We start from the raw sequence: 24,027 nt of genomic DNA, 5'->3' as shown, positions 1-24,027 counted from the left end.
TCTGCCCTGGGGAGGGACCAGCAACAGACAAAGGTGCGGCCTGGCATCATGGGAACTAGATCTTCAAAGAACCTGAGGGAGACCACTCAAGAAAGGGTAGAGGTCACTTTTTGTGATGAGGGCAGTGAGCCTACAAAGAGTCACAACCTGCTCCAAGGCGGGGTCCTTCTCCTGCCAAGGAGGCCTGAGATGGAGCCAGAGAATGACCTTGGACTGAAGGCAGCCTCATTCCCCAGCCCTCCTTGGCATTCCTGGTCCTCTCTTTTGGGGCAGAGGGCAAATGGCATCCCCTCCCCCACAGACCTTCAGACACTTAACACCAACAGCCATGGCCTCCCCCCTCCATGACCCCTAGGTCCCTCCCCAGCCTGGGCAGTCTAGTGTCGGGGTGCTTGCTAAGACCTTGCCTCCCCCAGAGCCCAGAAGATTCCAGTATCAAGAATGTCACCCCTGTGTGATAGCTGAGGAAACCCGAGTCTCAGAAGTGTCTTACAAAACCTTACCTAAGCAGTCAACCTGCTGGGGCTCACTCCCCCCCCCAGGGGATCCCTCCCCCCAGAAGCCAGCTTGCCTTCTCGCACAGGGCTGGACGGCCTTCCCCCTCCTCCCAGATGGGCTGCTGACTTCCCTGGGCTTCACCTTCATTTCCCACCCCATGCCCTTCTCTGCCAGGCCGGTTGTTGTCAATAAGCTTTCCCCGGTACTTGAAGGCAGGGACTTTTTTTCTGCTTGTATTTGTACCCCCAGGGCTAGAAGGTAGTAAGCCCTTCCTTTCTCACTCCCTCTCTTCCTCCTTCTTTCCTTTCTTCCAAACCACCTTGTATTGAACTATATTTTTATTCTATCCATGCATATATACATGTGTGTGTTTGTGCATATCTGTGCATATGTTTACACACACACTCGTACCTCCACCTCTACTCCTTGCTGGCTCCCCAGTCAATTAGCCACCTACTGAGAATAGGGAACTTCAGCCTTCACCCTTGGATCCTAGAGCCTAGGATACCACCCAACAGGTGCTGATTAACTTCTTGACCTATACATTTTGGTGCTGACTTTCAAAGCCCTCACCCCAGGGCCACTGAGTATCATGGACAGAGGGTTTACAATATGGCATCATTTCTTTTCAGATCCACCCCTTGGGAACATGAGGGTCTGGCTCACTATCTCCCCTTTTTAGATAAAGAACCTAGAATTAGTTCTGTATGGTGTATGGTCCTAACAACCCACTGACCTCCTCCTCATTCTCTTTGAGAGACTCCCCTCCCCTCAGCTCCTTAGATTTGGGGCTGGAAAGAAAGGACAGAAACCCTCAGTTCTGGGACAACAGCAATTAGGACTGGTCCCAGTTTGGTAGAAGTAGAGACCGAGGCCCAGAGAAGGGCAGACTTTGCCAAGGTCACACAGGATTTCAATCCAGATCCTCTGCCCAGTTCTGGGGTATGCTCACCTCATTGATGCTCTGACCAGGAGAGGAGGACCCCAGGGCTCCCCCTCAGGCACAAGCTCAATCTTCCCTGCTCTGTCCTGACCGATGGGTCTTCCTTTGGCTCTGCAGGGGATGACAACTCAGGAAGACGAGTCATTACCTTCAGCTGTTGCCGAATGCCCCCCTCTCATGAGCTCAACCATAGCCGCCTCCTTGGGTAAATCTGCCGATTTGGCCTCTCCCGCCTGTCTATCCCACCTTTCTCAAGAGAGGTCATTGTCCCTGAGCCTCCCTCTCATGTCTGTGTAACACAGGATTTAGTGAGCATCTATAAAGTGTCCACTGTGCACCAAGGCCTGTGCTGGGACCTGGTAGTAATAATAATCCCCAACAAGACATTGTCCTTGTCCTCATGGGTCTTACAGTCCAGGGAGGTCTAGCACCTGGAACTCTTCAGTGTGCAGTCCAGCCTCTGCTTGGTCCCCCAAACAGCTGGGCCTTAGCCCAACCTTTTCTCTGTGTCCTGAATGCCCTTCCTGTTGCCAGGTTACACTGGGACGTTGTCTGTCACTGTCACAGTCCCTCAGCCAAGGAAGCCTTCTCAAACCCTTCCTGTTGGTAATGGCCTTCCCCCTCAGACGTCACAGAGTACTGAGGTGGCCGTTGGTAATGCCCTTATCATGAAAGATTTTGTACCAGTTACTAAGAAGGACTGCAGGCTGCATGCCCACTGGGTGGTGGGAAGTATTCCAGAGGGGATTCCTGTTCAGAAGGTTCAACTCAGAAAAACCATGAGGTTAGGAGTCTAATTTCCCACTGGCTTTCACCTAATGGAAGACTCTAATAGACTGCTGCCCAAGATTGACTAATTCACAACTCCACCAACAATGCATGAGTATGCCTGTCTTCCTACAAACCCTCCAACACGGACTGCTCTGGGCTTTGTTTAGGGGTGGGGGTGGGGGAATCCTATTCTTAGGTCACTGAGCCTGTGCCTCTTTAGACCAAAAATGGCATTTTCTCCAGGTATAGGTGGGGGGGAGAGGCAAGGAATTGTTCTTCTTGGCCCCAGGAGGTAATGGGAGGAGTGGGAGAGAGGGAGATTTTGGTACAACCATTAGGAAAGATTTCTTAACTGTTAGTTATCTAGAAATGGAGGGACCTGGCCCTGCTCTGGGCCTCAGTTTCTGCATCTGCAGAATTAGAGAATTGGAAGAGATGCCTCTGACATGCTGTCCAGCTCCAACTCTGTGAATCCCTTATAGGCAGGGATCCTGGATTTGAGTCCTGACTACCACCTGACCTGGTCACTGAGCCACTTTAGGAAATATAAAATGAGGAGGCTCAGGCAGGATGATTTCTAAGAATTCTGCCAGTGATGCCCTCCTGGATTCTAGGCATCCAGAAGGCTCCTAGAAGTTTTCTCTGTTTTGTAGAGGTCTCTAGCCTCAGCACTGGGGGCTGCACACAATAGGTGCTCAATAAATGTGTGTGGAATTGAATTGTCCTATAAAGGGCGCTCCCTACTTGAGTTTTCTGCTGGTTTTTGATGCCTGGTGAGAGGGAGCCCATTGTAGGTGAGGCAGGAGTGGGGGAGCACTGTGAGGGTTAGTTGGAAGGAGCTGATTCAGACAATGCAATCTCTCCTCGGGCCCTGGCCAGGTACCTGAAGTACACGCTTGACCAGTATGTAGAGAATGACTACACCATCGTTTACTTCCACTATGGGCTGACGAGCCGCAACAAACCGTCTTTGAGCTGGCTTCAGAGTGCCTACAAAGAATTCGGCCGGAAGTATGTGTGGGGGCCAGTTTTTGGGGGGTGGGGCTCCCAGGGAGTATCTGCCTTGGGCCAAAGTCCCAATGGGGTGGAAGGGTCCTTCTGAGCTGAAGAGGAAGGGAAAGAACTGCGAGCAGGGGAGGCCAGATGATGATGGGCGCAGATTGAGTCCCACTGGATTGGGTGGCTCCTCCTGGGACGTGTGGGGGTCAGTTTTGAGTAGTTCTTAGAGCTGACGGACAGACAGACTCATGACAGGCAGCATGGGTCCCTCTCGATGGAGCCACACCTTACCCCACAGGCTTGGTGAGTACTGTGGCCCAAAGGGTCCGTACTCTTGGAGCGATGTTCTGGCAGTGGTGAAATGGTCCTCTGATGCCAGGCACATCGCTGATCACAAAGGACTTTGTGGCATCATGGGATAATGGATCTATAGCTTCAAGGGATCTCAGAGGCCTCCTAGTCCGAGCCTCTCATCCTACAGAAGAGCAAACAGAGGCTCAGAGAAGGGGAAAGGACTGAGCCAAGGTCACAAAATGCATAGATTTGAACTCAGGTCCTCAGACACCAAAAGTGAGGCTCTTCCTAAGATTCTAAGCAGACTTGTTCTCAGTTACTTAAGGAGTGTGTAGACCAGGCTCCACCCTGGGCACTCCCAGGACACACTGGTCTTTTCTGGTTTGTTTAATTCTTTGACCACAAGAGTCCCACCCAATCCTGTCGAGTTTCCCAGAGTCTCTTCTGTCATCCTCACCACACTTCCCATGCATGTGATTTCTTGGGCCCATCTGGAGCTCGCCCATCTCTGGCCTTAATTTGAAAACACCCAGGCAGTACTTGGAACCATCCTTTTTTAACTAATTGATTTATTTATTTTTCGTTTTCCACGTTCACTTCCATAAGATTTTGAGTTCTAAATCTTCTCCCCCCTCTTTGCCCCCTCCCCAGATGGCGGGCCATCTCATAGAGGCCCCACTTGTACATTCCTATTGAACACATTTTACATTAGTCATGATGTAAAGAAGGATTAGAACCAGTGGGAGGAACCATGAGAAAAGGGAAGCAAAAATAGAGAAGAGAGAGCAGATAGTGTGCTTCCGTCCGAATGCAGACTCGGGGTGTGGACGGCGGAGTTGTCTGAGATCCTTGCATTGCTGAGAAGAGCTGAGTCTAGCAAAGGCAGGAACCAACTGTCCAGATGCCTGGGAAGCAGCTTAGAACAGTGCCGAGTTCCAGCAGCAGCAGCGCCATTGATGGCCCAGGGCATCTCTGTGAGCCTTAGGCCCCTTCTCTGTAAAGTGGGTTTAAAGGCCCTCCCCTGCTTCCTCACAGAGCTGCTGGGAAAGTCTGCTGAGAGACTAGAGGTGACAGTGTTCATAACTGGGAGGGCTGGTAACAGTGGCCAAAGCTGCTGGCCTCCTGCTGTCTGAAGCCTCTCTTGGCATCGTCAACTGTCGGAGCTGGGAGGACCCTTAGAACGGGATGTCAGAGCTGGGAGGGGCCTTAGAACAGGATGTCAGAGCTGGGAGGGAGCCTAGGACAGGGCAGGTCAGAGCTGGGAGGGGCCTCAGAACAGGAAGTGTCAGAAGTGGGACAGAACTTAGCATTTTACAGGGAAGGAAACTGAGGCGTAGAGAGGGAAGAAAGTTGTCCAGTACCACACAGTGAATTACTGATGGTCAGGATTCTGAGCTCTTTCCATCACACTGCCCCTCTATGTGGACCAGCAGGACAGTGAGCCGTTCAGATTCACATTAGCTGGGGCCTGAGCCAGGCCTTTCCCTGTCTCTGTAGATGCTTTCATAGAAGAGCCCCCATCGGAGGACTCACATTCTCCCTGTGCTTCTTCCAACAGGTACAAGAAAAACTTGAAAGCCCTTTATGTTGTACATCCCACCAACTTCATCAAGATCCTATGGACCATTTTCAAGCCCCTCATTAGGTGCGTCTCCCTCCCTGGGGCTGCCACTTGGGCCATTTCCATTGGGACCTCGGGCAATGACATGGCCCCAAGAGAGGGTTACCCCAAGGCCTCTCTCTAGTGCCCTTGTGTTTATCCTGTCCGTGATGGGGCTCCGGCAGAACCTGAGGGTGCCCGAGGCTGGCCCCAGAATGACCTCATGGCCAAATGTTGCCACATGAGTCCTACATTAGTCCCTGATGACCACAGCTGGAGGCACCTCTGTATGAACTGCAAGCGAAAGCTGCTTTCTGCTTCATTTTTTATTCTGATTTTTGGACTCACCACTTGGAGAAACACCCTTGGATTAAAATCTAGGAGACCTGGGGCCGGACTTCCAATTTCTTGCTTTATGACCCTTCCCCTTTTTGAGTTCCCACCAGGCTTCCCCCTGGTCTTCCTCATGTGAGTCTGGCTTTTCAACACCCCCTCCTTCTCCACTACCCCTTTAATCAGTCCTTTTGTGCATCAACAAGCATTTAATAGGCACCTCTTGTATATGTGCTACACACCAAGGAGAAATGGAAACAGCATCTCCCCTCAAGGGGCTTACATTCCATCAGGGAGATTCACACACACACACACACACACACACACACACACACACACACACACACTCATACTCCCATGCACTCATACAACTCACATTCACACAATGCACACATATTCACACATGCTCACACACATGCACATACATTTATACAATTCATGCACACATATACTCATAACATACATACACTCTTTCTGTCTCTCTCTGTCTCCCCCCCGCCACTTCCTTTCTCTCTCTCCTTCCCTCTCTCTCTCCCTCCCTCCTAGAAAGAGGCATGGCCTGGCCTTGAACCCCGGGGTCCTGACTTGAAAGCTTTTCCAAACTAAGATGAAAGCCAGCTGAAGGCATTGGGGCTTTCAGAAGCGGGCTACTCTTCTTTGCCAGTAGGGGGCCGATGAGGCAGTGGGGCTGAGTGCCTGCTGTGATGCTGCTTCTGGGAGTGTACCCGTCCTGTCCCTGGGTCTGAACTCAGTCAGGGTCTGGGGTTTGCAGATGCATTTGTCCCCAGGGCTCTCCCTGGGTCCTTTTCCTCTTCCTCTCCTTTACCATTATTAATGCTGCACCTTGTTTTCCGCTGGGTGGCTCCCTGAAAGAAAACTCCAACTGGTAAAGGGCTGTCCTATGGAGGAGGTGCTGGCCTCTCTCTCCTTTGCCCTAGAGGCAGACCCTGGAGCCAGAAGGGAAAGTGGCAGAGAGGCCAATGGAGGCTCCCAAAGTGAAAGGGGCTACCTTGGAAGGTGGTGAGCTCCCCCACCTTGGCTGGATTCTTGGTCAGGTCTGGAATGTCCAAGGGGCCTCTGAGGGCTTGCCCTTAGATTCTGTGGTGCAAGAAGAACTTTTGGAGTCAGAGGGCCTGGGTCCAAATCCTGCCCCTGCCCCTCACTTCCTGTGGGATCTCCTTGGGTCTCCGTTTCCTCTTCAGTAATGTGAGGGGCTTGGACTTGAGGTCCCTTCCAGCTCCCCTTCCCCCGGGGGTGCTGTCTGAGGTGGCTGGCCTTGCAAAGGTCTGCCAATGACCCCTCCTGGGTGCTTCCTAAAAGGATTTCAGGTGCCACAGCAGAGACTGGCTCGGCTCCATTTCCTTCACTAGAGGGAGCCAGTGCCCACAAATTGGCTGCCCCTGCAGTAAGCTAGTTAATGTATGTGTATGGAAGTGGGAGGGAAAAGGAGTTCATGCTCTTCCCCAAGCATTTATTAAGCTCTGGTTCATGGCTAGGGTTGGAGACCTAGAATTGGGGGGACTCTCAAGGGTCATCTGGGGGGGGAACTGAGGCCCAGGCCTGGAAGGGACCTCAGAAGCCAGCTACCCCAGGCATCCCCCTCATTTTACAGAGGGAAAAACTGAGGCTCGCCTTGCTCAAAGTCATCCAGATAATCAGATGGTGAAGCCAACCGCAGTCCATCGATTTCACCCCTGTGATCCTTGAGAATTAGGGAGTTACAGTGCAGGGGCAGCAGGACAGTTCTGGTTTTCTTGGCTTGATTGTCAGGCTGCTGATCAGGCAGGGGCCTCTCCCGGCTTCTCCTGGAGAGTCCTGCCTGACACATCCCAAACCAGCCTTCTCCATCTCTTTGTTGTGGGCTCTGTCTCCTGGGTCTGAAGCTTCTGGGCCCTCTTGCCCTCCCTCCATCCCAGCAACCCTCTGTTGCTGTCAACTCCGCCTCCACATGGGCCTCTAGCTATGTCCCTAGCCCCTCGCACCGGCCCTCATCAGAGGGGCTGACGAAAGATTCTGGACTCCATGCCAGGCAGGTCCCACCCTGCTCCAGGATTTTCATCGCCATCTTCCAAAGGAGGACACTGAGTCTCCAGAAGGAGGTGCCTTGCTGAAGCAGTTGTGGAGCTGAGGCTCCTTTTGGTTCCTTCTGGGCCTGCTTGCCCATAAGCATGTGGATCCCTTGAGGGAAGGGCTGGGCCCCTCTCCTTCCTCCCCATTCTATTCCCTTCTCTCATGTCACCTCCCATCTACATACCTGTGGAAGTCAGAGCTGTTTCCACATTGTGTGCCCCTTAGACTGTGCATTCTTAGAGGGTGGTTTTGCTTCCCTTTGTGTCCCCAGTACTGGCCCGGTGCCTGGCACACAGCCAGTGTTTCATAAATGCTGGTTAACTGATCCTTCACATGCCCCCTGTGGAGCCAGCCAGTCCTTGCTGAAGTGGCCTGTCTGCTCTGAGGGTTCCAAGCAGCAGACCTTCATCACTCAGGTCCTCCTCTGGTTCCCTACAATGCCCCTGGCTCCCAAGTAGCCCCTTCCCAGGGTGTGTAGACTCCCAGTGATTTTCAAAGAGTTTGCTGGTTTGGTTTTATTGAAATGAGATTGTCAGGGAGCTTGGCCACGAGAAGGCAGGCCCCCTGCCTCTGCCCATGTTGGTGCCATTCCTGTGACTCAGTGGCCATGGTGGCCCCACAGGTACAGGGATCCCCACAGGTACACAGCTGTGGCCCTTCTTGGCAGTGAGAAGTTAGACAAGTCTCAGTTTCTTCCTCTACAAAATGGGATAGATAGGGGTAGTGGCTTGTCATTTAGGCCATTGAGAGGATAGGAAGCTCCTGGTCTTGTCAGGATTTGGGCTCCACAAGATACAAAAGCTTGAGCTGGCCTGGCCTCCCTCAGCTCCCCACCAGGGGCTCTTCTTCTTAACCCTGATTCCTTCCATTTTTAGCCACAAGTTTGGGAAAAAGGTGACATATTTCAACTACTTAAGTGAGCTAAGGGAGCATGTCAAGTACGACCAGCTGATGATCCCTCCAGAGGTTGTTCGGTAAGTTGGGAACAGTGATGATGGTGATGGAGGTGGGGGTGGGAACACTGGTGACAATGGTAGTGGTCATGGGGACTCTGGTGACAATGGTGATGGTCATGGGGACGCCGGTGACAATGGTGATGGTCATGGGGACATTGGTGACAATGGTGATGGTCATGGGGACGCTGGTGACAATGGTGATGGTCATGGGGACGCTGGTGACAATGGTGATGGTCATGGGGACGCTGGTGATAATCGGGGCATTGACAATGGTGATGGTCATGGGGATGCTGGTGACAATGGTGGTGGTCATGAGAACTCTGGTGACAATGGTGATGGTCATGAGAACTCTGGTGACAATGGTGGTGGTCATGGGGACGCTGGTGATGATCGGGGCATTGACAATGCTGATGGTCATGGGGACGCTGGTGACAATGGTGATGGTCATGGGGACACTGGTGATAATCGGGGCATTGACAATGGTGATGGTCATGGGGATGCTGGTGACAATGGTGGTGGTCATGAGAACTCTGGTGACAATGGTGATGGTCATGGGGACGCTGGTGATGATCGGGGCATTGACAATGGTGATAGTCATGGGGATGCTGGTGACAGTGGTGGTGGTCATGGGGACGCTGGTGACAATGCTGATGGTCATGGGGACGGTGGTGACAATGGTGATGGTCATGGGGACACTGGTGATGATCGGGGCATTGACAATGGTGACGACCATAATGGGGACACTCATGCTGGCCCTGGTGATGATGCTCGAAGTGGGAGAGGCACATGTGAGCTCAGTTGGGGTTGGAGCCAGAGCTAAGGGTGGACCAGACAGTCATGGGCTGAGGGGGCAGCATGTGTGGTGGTAAATGCCTCATTCATCGGAGCAGGAAGCTGCGCTGCCCAGCCCAGACATGGAGGGATGTGGCTGGGGGCCAGAACATGTGGACCAAAGTAACCCTTGGCCTGACACAATGTGCTTTTCAGAGCTTGCCTAAGGCCCATGGAAGGAGCCCTGGCCTCACTCCAGAGACAGAGGCTTGTCCTCCCAACCCCCAAAGGACCTTTCTGTGTGGCCTTGGGCCAGTCCCTTCCTCTCTCTGGACCTCACTCTCCTCAGCTTCTAAATGAGGGCCTTAATCTCAATGATTCCCACTTCAAATCAACAAGCCTTTATTAAGCACCTATTATATACCAGTCCCATGCTAGGTCCCGTGGAGAGAAAACAGGTTGGGGGAGGGAGTCCCTGCCTTTGAGGAGTTTCCTTCTGTGGGGCTTCATGGGTGAGAGCCTGAATATGGATGAAGCACATATATTAGGATTACAGCTGGAAGGGACATCAGAGGTCCTCACATCCAACTCCCTCCCTTTACAGACAAAGAGACTGTGGCCCAGAGTTGGGAGCATGGTCACAAAGAATCTAAGGCAGGATTTGAACCCAGGTCCCCTGACTTCAGTACCTCCCACTGCCTCCAAGAAGAGACAGAATAAATTTGAAGACCTTTGGGGGCCTTAACTCAGGGAATTGGGGAAAGCCCTTGTGGGAGGAAATCAGCCTTGAAAGAAGCTAAGGATTCTGGGACGCCATTCCAGGCATGGGGGACAGCCTAAAGCAAAGGCATGGAGAGGGGAGATGGTGAACTTGGAGCACTTGCCTAGCCCACTTGTTCTGTGAGTCTGAGACTTCAGAGCTCAGAGTAGCCTTGGGAACGCTGCTACTTCTAAGGGGAGGGGCTTTGGGGGCTTTGGGACCATCAGTGACGTGATGTTTGTTGTGTCCCCAGACATGATGAGAAGCTGCAGAACATGAAGCTGGGCCGCCCACCACCCTTGGTGAAGACTCCGCCACCCCGCCCTCCACTGCCCACCCAACAGTTTGGTGTTAGCCTGAAATAGTAAGCCAAGGAGTTGTTTATTTCTCCTATTTCACCCAAATTTCTGAATGTTTGTGTATCCGAGGACAAGTCTGGGATAGGCCTTTGATGCTCACCATTTCCAGGAAGTTTTCCCTGATTACCTCCACTCCCCCCGCCCCCCAGGAGGTGGGCATCTCTCTGATGCATGAGTCATGTGGCATGCCTCCTGTCTGCTAGCTGGCTGGCTGGTACCTCCTTCCCTTACTAGACTAAAAGCTCCCTAAAAGCAGGGTCCTGATACCTATTGGCAGCCAAAGCTTTGGGCAAGGGCCTTCCATTCTCTGAGGGAGACTTTCCCCTTTTGTACAATAAGAGAATTGGCCTTTCCAGCTTGAAATCCTGTGATTAACTTTGGCCAGTCACATTGCCTCAGTGGGCCTCAGTCTCCTTACCTCTAAAATGGGTCTGTTGATAATCCCACTCCCCACCTCTTTTAGGCCTCTCAGCATGGGGCTCTGCTTACAGCAGGTGTTTAATAAATACTTGAAGAATTGAAGAAGCACCTACTAGACACAAGATTGCTAGCTCTTAGCTTGGCATGTGGTAGGAGCTTAACAAGTGGTTGATATTTGGTGGGATAATTAAAGTCAGCAGTACTGTGTCCATGGGAATGGCACATTCAAAAGAGCACAGGACTGAAAGGCAGGCGAAAGGAAGGTCAGGCTGGCGAGTGGAAGGTCAGGCTACGTGCCAGGAGTGCCCTCCTCATTGGGAGCTGTCCCAGCATGGCCTGGGCTGACTTGGGAGGTATGGGGCACCCCATCCCCAGAGCTCCCCCGCAAGAGGCTGACTAGTCCCTGCTCAGGAAGGTGTGTCAGCCATTGCGTGGGTCCACAGCCTGTTTTCACCTCACTGCCTTTCTCACTATGTCATCCTTCCCTCCCCTCCCCTCCCAGGGTACATCCCTCCTAACGAAAAGGAAAAAGGGAGAGTCCACACCCATCGTGGCTGAAGGGGGAAGAAGCCATTTTCAGTTCCCAGCATGCATTTCCATTGTCCTGAGGCATCATCCTTTCCCAACATCAACCTCATCCTAATCAGAGTATGATCAGATTTAAGGTCTAGGTCCTTTATTCTCTATGGGTTCATGTAAAGTCAACCCTATTAGGCAGAGCTCTGACCACAGTGCTCCTCACTCCAATATCTCCAATAGCTCCCTGCTGCCTGCTAAATGAGCTCACACTGCCTGGAGGCCCACCCCATGCTTAACGTTTGTTGAGCTGCTCCTATGGTCCAGCTCTCCCCGATCAGACCATGAGTTCCTTGAGAGCAGGGGCTGTCTCTTGCCTTTTTTGTATCTCCAGCCCTTACCAGGATTCCTGGCACTTAGAAGATACTTAACAAAGGCTTACTGACCGGCAGAGTGGAGCCCAATAAACACTTTCCATACAAGATACATGTGAGACAGACAGAAGAAGGGCCCCACGATTAGGAGAGTTGGAAAAGGTTTCCTGTAGAGTAGGACTTTTGCAGTCAGAGCACCCAGGAGGCAGGATGAGGAGGGAGAGAATTCCAGGCCTGGGGGTGGGAAGAGAAAATGCCCAGGGGGGGAGTGGAAAAATTCTTTGTAACTATAGGGTGCTCCATAAATATGAATTCATGTAATTATTACTGTAATAGGAGTTTATATGTTAATTATCTTCACATGCAGCAGAGGCTCAGTAACAACCTCTTAGCCTACTATTTGATTTGTTGCCATATCAATTCTCATAATCCAGGGATAGGTTCAAATATTTACTTATTAATTACTAAAATTGCAGTGTGGCTATTATTAAATAATTAGCTCTGAGTCCCCAACCCAGGTTACTTTTGAATTTAATAAACTGAATAAACTTTAATAAACTTTCTAAAAAGGGGTAGGTAACCTATTTATATACCCAAAGTCTTCATCTCCTAGGCTTAAATATCAAAATGACTATACAATAAATTTAAAATGGAAATAATAATACAATAATTTATAACGTGGTAGCTATGAGAAGGGTCACTTTCAGAGTCTGTGACTTCTTTTTTTCTGAAACTCTGCCCCACCATTCAGCTGTGGGGATGGCAGTCATATTCTCTTAAAATACTCTTATTCATTTGCAATTTAAAGGCTAAACCCAGCCCTTTCAGGGAATAAATTCTTTCCTTCAGAAGGACCTTATCTTTGGTTCTTTTCAGGTAACGGGAAAAACACAACCTCTTTACAGGTAACAGTTAAAAATCTGTCTCAACACAAGTTCCTCATAGTTAAAATTCAAACACTCCCCACTGAATCCCAAGGAGAGGTGTTTAAATTGATACTGTTCAAAATTGTATTGCCTTTTGAAGTAACAATACACATATATAGTATGTATGGTCTCTAGGAGAGGAGATTGTGTGTGTGTGTGTGTGTGTGTATGTGTATGTGTGTGTGTGTGTGTAATAGCAATAGCAATGTAATTATCTCCCAATTATATATGTGTGTATATATGAGTATGTATAATTACATACATATATAATAGTAATGTAATCGCTAATTATATGTATCATGTGTATAAAATCAGTCCTGTGATTAAGAGGCTTGTAATATAGTAGAAAGATTGGTGAATTTAGGGTCAAAGGAATTGGGTTCAAATGTCAAATCCTAGCTCCATTCCTTACTGCTTCATGACATCAGACAAATCAATTAACCTTCCCATATCCCTGCCTGTCTCTGTGCCTCAGTTTCCACATCTGTAAAATGACCAAATCCCAAATCCATGACCCTATGATTTAAGCAGGGGCTGAGTGAGCACTTCTCTTAGAGGAATTACAAGGTAGGTTGGGACATTTGTAGCTGCTCCCCAAGTCCATCAAGTTCCCCTCCCCCTCTGAGATTCCAATCAACTGAGACTTAAAGAGCAGAACTAGGTAGGAAGGATGGATAGAAACTAGTGTGGGAGCTTACCCCCCCTAAGCCTCCTTTTTCCTCATCTGTAAAATGGGAACAATTATCTTGTAGCCTTCTCTCCCAGCTGGCACTATTTTACCTGGAGTACTGCCTGCTGTGCCTTGGGCCATAGGCATGAGATGGGTCCTCAGACAAAGGTGCAGCCGGGGCACTGGGGTGGGGGGTGGGGGGGAGATTGCAGACCTTCCAGCCATTCCCTGCTTTCATGAGCTCATCTTGATAGCTGGCCATTGCAGCTGCAGTAGCCTCAAGTCTGAGACAGAACTCTGGTTGCCTCCCAGTTCCATCTTCTAGCTAGAACAGGGTGGTCCCTAGAGAGGGAAGTTCCTTAGATCACATTTCTCAGACCGGGGGCCAGCCTGGTCAGTTGTATCACCAAGAGAGCACTGATTAATTAATGGTCTTCCCAAGCACTATTCATCTCCACCTTCCCAAGGCTTGGTGTGAAGAGTGGGCGATGATTGTCATCCCCTCAATGGTGCTAATTGGAGATGACACTGTTGCTGGTTGAGTTAGCAGTCCAAGAAAAGTAATTAAGAGATGTAAGGGAAACAGTGAATAGGGGAATCGGTGGCCTTATAATTGCTGCTAATTAATTTTTAATCATAGATTACGTTGATGAAATACTGGAGTCCCCTGTAAATCTGAGTGCAGAACTCCCAGAGGGTACAGTGTGACAAGGGACTGAAAGAAACCACACCCTGATTAAGCACCTACTGTATGCAGAGCCAGTGTGGTGTAGCGGAGGAAAGAAAAAGTTTGGACCAGATGTGACCACCCTGCCCTTCTGGAGCTAATATGTTAATGAGGGTATTAAACAATAACACACAGCAATGCCTGGAACATAGTAGGTGCTTAATACATGCTTGTTAATGTAGTGTTGCACAAGACATTGGAGAGGAAGCAGGAAGAGGGAAGTGTAAGGTCAGAGGGGGAAGTCCATTCTCAGCCAGGGGGATCAGGAAGGCTTCATGGATGGGGTGAGATTGGAGCAATGAGGACCATGGACAGGGCTGGAAGGGGGTTCAGCACCCATCTAACCCAACCTCTCTGTTGGGCACACAGCTAGGGAGAGGCAGAGCTGGGATTCCAAGGTGGGGTTCAGCCCTCTCTCCCACGCCACTACATACTGCCCTCTACTGGTGCCTTCCTTTAATGCCTCCTTTGGGCTTGGAGACCACTCCATGTTCTAAAAGCTTCCTGGCCAAGAACAACCCATGCTCCAGCAGGTCCCCAAAGAGAGAGGTGGAAGGTTGCCAGGCTGGAAAAGCTTGGAAAAGCCTTTACATGTCTGCAGTTCCATTTCCTGTCATGAGTATTATGGAAATCCTAGGGTGGCACACCCAGAACTGGCAGGACGCCCCCCTGCAGCTTTGTGCTCTGCCCCTCTCATCTTAGGAAGAAGCTGATACCAGGGCGTGTTAAGTGACCGGCCCATGGCATGAAGAGGGCAAGCTTGGAATTGAACCCAGGTCATGGGTGGTTCTTATGGCTGGCACCTTGTTTCAGCCAATGCCAGTCCTGAAACTGACCTGAAGAGTGGGGAAGGCAGATGACTGCCCGTGGAAGAGAAGCACCCAGGCTCTTAGGACCCTGAACCTCCCCCGAGATACAAGCCGGTCTGCCAGTATTTTCTGTCCACATTCTTGATATGAGTTCTGGCCTGCTACAATGTTAAGAGATTTAAACTAGAGTATTGTGGATGGGACGGGCTACAATGTATCCCTATCAAGGTGCTGCCTGGGAGCGGGTCAGGGTTCCTCTCCTGTGCAGCCTTGGGCAAGCCACTGCCCCTCTCTGGGCCTGAGCGGCTTGGAAGACATGGGACAGGGCCTCTTGAGGCTTCTGCTTCTCCTGTTTCTCTAGCTCTGGCTAAAAACTGAAATTTTATTTCCCTCCTTTCCAGCATCAGAGACAAAAATAAAGGTGAGCTTATTCCGCCAGTCATGAAGGAGACAGTGACCTACCTGAAGGACAAAGGTGAGCACTGGGGTGATGCAGCAAGGGGGGAGTCAGCCCCCAAGGGAACTGATGGACAAGAGTCACAGTGTGGTCAAGGCAATGGAAAGAGCTGTTCCCACGGCTTGTCAAGTCCTTTCTTCATACCACCCCAGCGGGGCATGTGGTGGAGAAGGTGGGGGACTACCCCCTTCCACAGAGAAAGAAACTGAGGCTCAAAGAAGGTTTGGAGGATGATAGACTTAAAGCTGAGACCACTGAATCCAGTGCCCTTGTTTGAGACCCAGAAGGGGAGTGACTTCCCCAAGGTCACACAGTCAAGCATCTCTGGACCCAGGTCCAAGTGTTTTTCTCCTCTTTTGAAAATGAAAATTCAGACTTTATCAGCTATAGGCTCTGTGGCCTTGGGGAAGTCTTGGAGCACATCAGTAATCTCCTAAGCACTGGGTCCAAGTGAGCCATTGTCATTAGTGAGATGGATCTACATCTGTCAGATGAGCCTCCAAGTTCCCTTCCAGCTTTAAACCCCGTGCTTCTGTGTTTTGAGCCCCAAAGAGCTAGAGCCAGAAATCCAGACTCATCCAATAAAGGCCTTGGCAAACCCTACAGCATTATATAATGGTGGTGGTAGTTGTCTGTCATTATCTCCTCATCCCAAATCCTGAAAATGGAGGGACGTTCTTGGTGTCCCTAAGAAGGTTCATTCATCTATCTCTAGGGAGAGGAAGCACACTCCCTTCCAAAGCAGCTCCCCATCACCGCAGCACTTGGACTCTGGGTCCTCATTTGCCCTTTGGCCAGAAGCTGCTCCCTCTTGGAAAGGGTCCCCCTGCCCTCCTGCACAGCTGAGTCTGTCAGGGCCCCAGCCAGGGACCGAGGAGATCCACATTAGAGTGACTAGCATGTAATGTCCAGGAGCTGTAAGTTGCCTTCCTAATGGGATATGACTCGACACCATAACAATCTGATATGGTGGTAAAACATCTGAAACATGGAGGTGTTCTCACTTGGGCTCTGCCAAGTCATCAATGAAAGAGCTAGAAGGACTTTAGAGTATAATATGTAGAATGTCAGGGCTGGGAGAAACTGGAGAACAGGGAACATCAAAGTTGGGAGGGAGTTTAGAACAGGGAAGGTCAGAGGTAGGTGAGATTTCAGCACATGGAAAATCAAAGCCTGTGGCAGGAAATCTGGGCAGTGCCCCACCCCCACCTGCAGATGATGGTGTCTGAGCAGATCACCCCTGCCATGGGATGATCTTCTCTGCTCCCCCCCCTCTTTTTTTTTATCATGATTTTCTGGTAGACCAATAATTTTCAGATTATCTCTCCTGGATCTGTTTTCTAGGTCAGTTGTTTTTCCATTGAGATATTTTGCCTCTTTTTCTAATTTTTCATTCTTGATGTTTTGTTTGACTGATTTTTGGTGCATCATGGAGTTATTAGCTTCAATTTGGTTGATTCTAATTTTTAGCGAATTATTTTCCTCAGTTTTTAAAGCTCCTTTTCCATATGTTTTTCCATTCTACACATTTTTCTTTTTAAGAAGCTGTTTTCTTCATTGTAATGTTTTTCTAATTTTGATTTTAAAATAATTGTTCAATTTATCTTCTACCTCTCTAATTTGGTTTTCAAAGTTCTTTTTTTTAAAAACAATTGTGGTTAAGTAACTTGCTCAAGGTTACACGGCCAGGTGTTTCTGGATGGGTGCTGAGTGTCTGAGCCTGGATTCGATCCCCAGGTCATCCTGACACTGGAGCCGGCGCTCTTACTCGCTGAGCCACCTGCCCCCCCTTTTTTAACTCTTCTAAGAATGCTTTCTGTGCTTGAGACCTGTGGGATGGAGTCAATGCTGTCTCCTTCTCAATTTGGTTCCTCCCCAATTATTCCTATTATTCACAATAATAGGATTCTAGGGTCTTTGTCTTTGCAATCTGTTTTTACCCATTTGGAGGCAAGGCCTTAGCCATGCCCTTCCTCTAGGACTCCCGAGCTTTCACTATTTTAAAATTTTGCTGTGGGGCAATGATTTCTGTGTTTTCAGGGTCAGAGATGGGGATTGGAGCAGCCAGGGTTCATTCTCAACATCCTGGTCCCTGGAAGTTCAGATAGGTGCTTTTTAAATTTCCAGGCTGTGAGTTGATAGCCCCAGGAGTAGCTGCTGCCACTGCCCTGGACCCTACATTTGTCTCTTACCCAGCGCTGACAGCTCTCAGCCCTGGGGTGATAGGCCTGTGAATGGCCTTTGCGGCTGGTGGATCAACTTGCCGCTGGGCTGCCCCTGGGTCTCTGCCTTGTGCGACCCTCCCCCCCTTAGGGACTTGCCCTGCCCCCCACCCCAGCCTCACTGCCTCAGTGATCCCAAAGCTCATCTATATGGATACTTCCCCTACCCCAAGAAGGCTTGGAGTCCCTTCTGCAAATGAGCTCCTGCCAAAAGGCCTGAGACAATGATGATGGGGGTCCTTCCAGCTTTGGGGGCACATTGGGAGATAGTCGGAGTAAACCACTAGCTTCCTGTGTGACCTTCAGCAATATCCTTCCCCTCTCTGGGCCTCAGTTTCCTCCTCAGTGAAATGGGGGTTTGGACTCATTGATCTAGGAGATCCTTTGCCACCATTCCGAATGCACCATTTACTAAACCCCTTGTGGGAGGATTTTTTGTCTCTGCATCAGCAGTTCTTAGCCCCTGGTCTGTATGGCCTAGAGCCCCCTGAGGAGCTGCTCCATCCTCCCTTGGGAGGGGCTTGCTTGCTCCTTTGTCCTTCTTAGGGCCGACGTTACTGCCCACAATTAAACACAGTCAAACCCACTTTGTGCACAAAGAAGGAGGGAGAAGTTGACAGCATAGAGTCCCACATGGGGGCATCAGCAAAGGGCTGCAGAGAGGGTAAGCAGTTGGGCCCCAAGGGGGCTGACCCTTCTAGATTCTGAGAGAGGGGAGACCAGCAGGGAAAACAGTCCTAGTCCCAGACTGAGGCTTGAGAAACCCTCTTATCCCAACCCAAGAGAAAGGGCGTGGCTAGCCCTGGTCACAGAGGGTCACAACTGGGTTTGAATGCAGGCCTTCAGCCCCTCAGCCCAGAGCTCTTCCCAGTGTACCTGGTGGGCTATGAGATGCCTTCATTAGGGATATTTGTGCCATGGGATTGGCAGTCCACTGCTCAGCACCCTGCGTGGCGATGCCCATAGAGATAGGATCCAACCAGGAATCCCCTCAGGACAGTAAGGAAATCACCTCTACCCACACAGGTCAGGCCCTGCTCTCCAAGCTAGGGTCTTTGTGGGAGCCCAAGGGGACCTGCTGAGGGTCACTCAGCGTGTGGCAGAGGTACCAGGCAGCTGCAGGTGCCATGATGCATACAGCCCTGGACCTGGAGTCAGGAAGACCTGAGTTCAAAGCCAGTCTGACTCTTACTACTCTGGGCAGGTCATTTTGCTTCTGTCTGCCTCAGTTCCATCATCTGTAAAATGGGGACAATAAAAGCACTCTCCCCCAGGGTTCGGAGGAACAAATGAGAGGACATTTGGAAAGTGCTTTGCCAGCTTTAAAGTGCTATATAAATGCTCGCCATTATGGCCATTGCTATTCACAACGATGCAGAGACTGACGCTCTCCACTGTAGTGTGACCAGGGACTAAGGGAGGCCTCCAGCTTATTGCCTGGGTCACCTGTGGGGGCCTTGCCCAAGGTCTACAAGGGCAGGGTCTACACTGATGGGAGGAGGAGGATCCTCCCCAAGAAGGCCATGCCAGTGTGGGGGCATTCCTGGACTTCTGTGACATTTGGGCAAAGGAAGGCATCACGGCCCCCGTTTACTACCAGTGTGTCCTATCTCAGGCTCCCCAAAGGATGCTTAGGCTGCAGTGGTTAGTAGTCCATATTAATGATGAATCACATTGAATTCTAACGTCCTGTGGCTCTTCAGAACCCAGCAGATGTGACCTTGTCGTGGTCCATCCATTGTTGGGTTAGGTCCCATTCTGGCCTCTGCCAGGCCCTGCTTCATGCTCACCCCAGTCACAGTCTTGGGGCTGAGGTGGCTGCCGCAGAAAGCCTGCTGGGCCTCAGCACCCTGCCAGCAGGGTTGTGGGCAGGGAGGTGTGGTCACCATTCACTCCAGGTGCCTCCTTCCCCCAGGCCTCCGCTCTGAGGGCCTTTTCCGTCGGTCCGCCAATGTTCAGACTATCAAAGAGATCCAGAGACTGTATAACCAAGGTGAGTGTCCCTCCTCCAATGGCCACAGTCCCAAGCCAGGGGGCCAGTGGTGACAGGAGGCTAGTTCGCCTGGCCAAGAGAAGACCCATCATCAAGGTCTCAGAGGGGTTTAAGTGGAAGAAACACTAGACACTGCTTGGCCTCAGAGGGCAGAACCAGACCCATCTGGTGAGACTTCATCCACGTGGAGGCAGATTTGAGCTCCAGCCCCTCAGAGCTACGAGGTGGCAGGAAAATGAGGAGTTCCCTTAGTCAAGGTGGTCAGTCAATCAATGCATATGGTTGGTGAGAAGTGGTCAGACAGGCAGGGGAAGAACCAGGAGAAGGTCATGGCATGAAAACCCAGAGGAGAGAGCATTCAAAAGAGGTGACGCACAGTGCCACTTACAGAAGACAGGGCGAGTAGCATGCAGATCGAAGGAAGGAACCCATCATATGGTGTGATTCTGAGATTGTCGGTCACTTGGGAGAGAGCAGTTTCCCTTAGGGGATGGTGCTGGGAGCCAGATTGCAGAGGGTTAAAGAGTAAGTGGGGGCAGAGGAAGAGGAGGCACTGAATATAGACAGACTTAGCCTGGAGGAAGTTTGACAGAAAAAGGAGAGATTGTGATACAGCGTGGGGGGATGGAAGGGCCCACTGTTTTGTTTTTTAGAGGATGAGGCCAAGCAGTGTCTAGTGTTTCTTCCACTTAAACTTGGGCCATGTTTGTAGGTCACAGGGGACCAGGAGATAGGGAGCAAAAGAAAGGTGGGAGGAGATGGGGTTGGGGTGCAGCAGAGATAATGGCATTAGACCAAGGTCACCAGTGCTGTCTACAGTAGACCTGGCTGGGTGACTGCTCAAGGGCCAATGCTAGGTGAAGGTCGATTGATAAGTGACCCTGCTTGAGGGAACGGGATGGTGGCTGTAGCTGTGAGGAGGGAACCACCTCAATGGGGGATCTGGACTCTTTTGTCCTGTAGGAAAGCCCGTGAATTTTGATGACTATGGCGATATCCACATCCCGGCTGTCATCCTGAAGACATTCCTCCGAGAGCTGCCGCAGCCGCTGCTGACCTTTGAAGCCTATGAACAGATCCTGGCAATCATCAGTGAGTGCTTCCTGGGGGCAGCCCTAGGTGGACATCAGGCATATCTGGGCTGACTGGGCTGGCACATCTGACCCCTGCCCCTGCCCACCTTAGCCCCGGGCCAGGGGACTCCAGGCACCTCTGGCCCCTGTGCATCTCAGCCCCAGGCCTGGGGCCTCCAGGTATATTTCAGGGGTCATATACTGTGTTCTCTGGCCTCCTGTCTGTAGCTCCTGCCTTTACTTATCTGACAGTTATGTCAGCTCCCCCTCCCCTCCAAGTTTGTTTCAGGCTAAATGTCCCTCCTTCCTCCTTTGGCAGGCTCTGGTATGCCCAGGTCTCCACCTCCTCACCTCTCACTAGGCCCTGGGGACACAGAGGCCAAAGTGAGCCTGGTGTTGCCTTCAGGAGATTTCTGTTAGATCAGGGAAACAGCAAATGCCCAGATCTACCTAATCTTTTCTATTATTATGTGCATAATATCTCACACACAATGTGAAACAGATAGAGAGTGGGTGGGCTGGGGGCAACTAGTCACCACCCTCACGACCTGCTGGCCTGGATGGGCTTCCCGACTTCACAGCCAGGGTCTTCTGCAAAGCCCCTATGTATCAGCAGGATTCAAAGAACAGGAGAAAAGATGGGAGTGGGCACAGATTTCAGATCCAGCAAACTGAGGCAGGTCTAAAATGAGCAAGGAGGCGGAGAGAATTCTCCCCCTCAGCATCCCGGGAGGCTCGAAGGGTTTTCATGGCCCATCTTCTGTCCTCTCCTAAAGGAACCTCTGGTGACTAGCTCAGAGCCTGCCTTTGCCAGTTACTAGCTGCATGACCCTGGGCCTCAGTAGCTTCATCTGTAAAATGGGAAAGGGTGTCCTCTCTTGAACCACTCTCAAGGACTATTGTAAGGATCCCCAGAAATGGATGGAGGAGATGCACTGGGGAGACTGGAGAGTGCTGTGGACACCCATGTGAATTACTCTCCAGGGCACAGAGGCGGTGTCTGCCACATCACCAATGACCAGGTTTCATGCCTGTCTGTCCCACACAGTGCTTAAGTAAGGGCTCATTGACTGACTGCCTGATCACTCTTGTCCCTCAGGTGTAGAGAGTAGCCTGCGGGTGACCCGTTGCAAGGAGATTGTGGGTGGCCTTCCAGAGCACAATTATGCTGTTCTCAAATACCTCATGGGCTTTCTGCACGTGGTGAGTAGAGGGCAGTGACGAGGCCTGGCCAGACCAAAGTCCGGGGGCCAAAGCTGAGGCAGCCTGGGAACATTCTTCTGTAGCATTTTCTGTGGAGCAGAGACAAAGCGGGGAGGGAGAGAAAGAGAGAGAAGAAGAAGGGGGAGATGGGGGAGGAGGGAGGGAGGGGAGAGAGAGAGAGAGAGAGAGAGGGAAGGGGAGAGAGAGAGAGAGGAAGGGTGGAGGGGGAGAGGGAAAAGAGAGGGAGAAGGGAGAAGGCAGATGGGGAGGAGAGAGAGACAGGAGGGAGGGGGGAGAGAGAGACAGAAAGAGGGGGAGGGGGGAGAAAAGGGAGGGAGAGAGGAGAGAGAGGGAGGAAGAGGATAGAGGGAGATGGGGGGTAGGGAGGCAGGAAAGAGAGGGAGAGGGAGAGGGAAAAGAGAGAAGGGAAAAGGGGAGAGCAAGGGGGGAGGGGGAGAGGAGACAGAGACTTCTTCAATCCCCATCACTGCCTCACCCACCATCACACCCCATCCCTTAGCAGACATTCAGCAATAACCTCTGGGGAAGGAACCCTGAGCTTTTCCCCTCCTCCCCAGCCATGTCTCACTCTCCCTCCCCCATTTCCTCTCATTTTCTTGCCTTTTGACTCCTTTTCTTCTACCTCTTCATTCTTCCCCACCACTTTCTGCCCTCCTTCCCTTCCTTCCCTCCCTTCCTCTCTGTCTGCCTCTTAGGCCCCTTCCACAGTTCACCTTTGCCTCTCCCATTATGTGAAAGGCATCTTTCTGTCTCTCCATCCCAGTTTCTGTCTTCGTCTGTCTCTCTCCCTTTCCATCTCCTCCCATTCCTCTGCCAGGAGCCATGGCCTCTCTCTTTGACATCGCTGGCCTGGCACACATTCTGGGGGCTCTAGCTTTACCAGTGCCTTCCCAGATGACAGTCCCAGGCAGGGACTCAGGAGCCCCTTGGAGTAAGAAGTCTGATGTGCCAGGCCATCAGCCCAGGCCTGTCTACAGGGAATTTCCAGTCTAAAGTGGGGGTGGGGGACAACAGACTGCTCGGCACTGGGTGAGCTGGGCCAGGGCAGGTTTCTTGGAAGAAGTGGATTTCGAACAGGTTTGGAAGGGGGTGAAGGAAGCCTGCACCTTTGGGGGACACACTATGACCTCATCTTTGCTCTTTCCCAGGTATCCCAGGAGTGCATCTTTAACAAAATGACAGGCTCCAACCTGGCCTGTGTCTTTGGGTTGAACTTAATTTGGCCTTCCAATGGAACCTCGTCCCTCAATGCCTTGGTGCCTCTCAACCTGTTCACAGAGCTGATGATTGATTTCTATGAGAACATCTTCAGCTCTCGGGTAGTGCCTTGTGGGAGCTCACCATAGACTACATGAGGGAACATTTGGACTCTGATCCCTAAACTCCCTTCCAGCTCCATTATTATGGTCCAAATTTAAAGGCCATTCCCATCTCTGAGGTTCTCTGTTCTAGGCTCTGTGTTCTCTCTTTTAAGGCCCCTCCCAGCTCTGACATTCCATGTTCCAGGGCCCCACTCAATTTTAACCTTTTGTGTTCTAAAATTCCTCCCAGCCCTGACATTACATGCATCTATAGAACATCATGTCTTCTCCCAGGTAAAATATCTGCATTCTTGAAGTAGCTGGATTATCTCCTTCTTCACATCCCATTCACCCCACAAAACCAGCCATATTGGGAAATGTATTTGAAGGTTGGGACACATTTGCAAGCCTTGCATGTGTTACTTTGCTCATTTCCCCTTTGGTGAACTGTATATAATCATGTCAGCTATCTGTTTGAAAAGAAAAAACACCAAAGCTATTAAATGTCTTAAGGATTTAATGTTTGTTCTGGTGAATTTTCATATTTAATCTCCAAAAAGTCTCATGGCTGCCTTGGAAGCTGCCTTGTGCTCAGGGTCTGCAATGACTTCAGTGAAGGGTAGATATGGAAAGACAGATTCAAAACCTACAAGACCTGTTAGAGACTTGACTTCACCCCTGACCCTCAGCTTCCTCCTCTCCAAAATGTTGTCAGGAATGCCCCCCAGAAAAACCGGGGAAGACTCATATGAACTGATGCAAAGTAAAGTGAGCAGAACCAGATCATCATGCACAGTAACAGCAATAATGTAGTGATGATCACCTATGAATGCCTTAGTTCTTCTCAGCAATATAATGATCCAAGACAGTTCCAGAGGACCCAAAATGAAAAATGCTGTTCACCTCCAGAGAGAGAACTGATGAGTTCTAAATGAGATTGAAGCAGATGTTTGTGCTTTCT

General features: G+C 50.7%; 1 protein-coding gene across 1 annotated transcript in view; it reads left to right on the top strand.

Annotated features, from left to right (window-relative positions):
• Positions 1 to 23,556, top strand: part of ARHGAP8 (Rho GTPase activating protein 8) — a 64,367-nt gene extending 40,811 nt beyond the window's left edge. Inside the window, exons 6-15 of the mRNA XM_069103646.1 lie at positions 1,559 to 1,646; positions 3,092 to 3,223; positions 5,064 to 5,150; positions 8,384 to 8,482; positions 10,249 to 10,359; positions 15,198 to 15,271; positions 19,391 to 19,468; positions 20,432 to 20,560; positions 21,641 to 21,744; positions 22,914 to 23,556. Of these exons, the coding sequence (XP_068959747.1) occupies positions 1,559 to 1,646; positions 3,092 to 3,223; positions 5,064 to 5,150; positions 8,384 to 8,482; positions 10,249 to 10,359; positions 15,198 to 15,271; positions 19,391 to 19,468; positions 20,432 to 20,560; positions 21,641 to 21,744; positions 22,914 to 23,111 (1,100 nt within the window). The 3' untranslated portion in view covers positions 23,112 to 23,556. The remainder of the gene's footprint in view (positions 1 to 1,558; positions 1,647 to 3,091; positions 3,224 to 5,063; positions 5,151 to 8,383; positions 8,483 to 10,248; positions 10,360 to 15,197; positions 15,272 to 19,390; positions 19,469 to 20,431; positions 20,561 to 21,640; positions 21,745 to 22,913) is intronic.
• The last annotated feature ends 471 nt before the right edge of the window (positions 23,557 to 24,027 follow it).

The sequence above is a fragment of the Petaurus breviceps genome, unplaced genomic scaffold, assembly GCF_028583685.1.
Source record: "Petaurus breviceps papuanus isolate PSGF00001 unplaced genomic scaffold, PetGlider_PUasm1.0 610, whole genome shotgun sequence".
Lineage (NCBI taxonomy): Eukaryota > Metazoa > Chordata > Mammalia > Diprotodontia > Petauridae > Petaurus > Petaurus breviceps.
The sequence above is the reverse complement of the archived record's forward strand: the minus strand, read 5'-3'. Positions and strand labels throughout refer to the sequence as shown.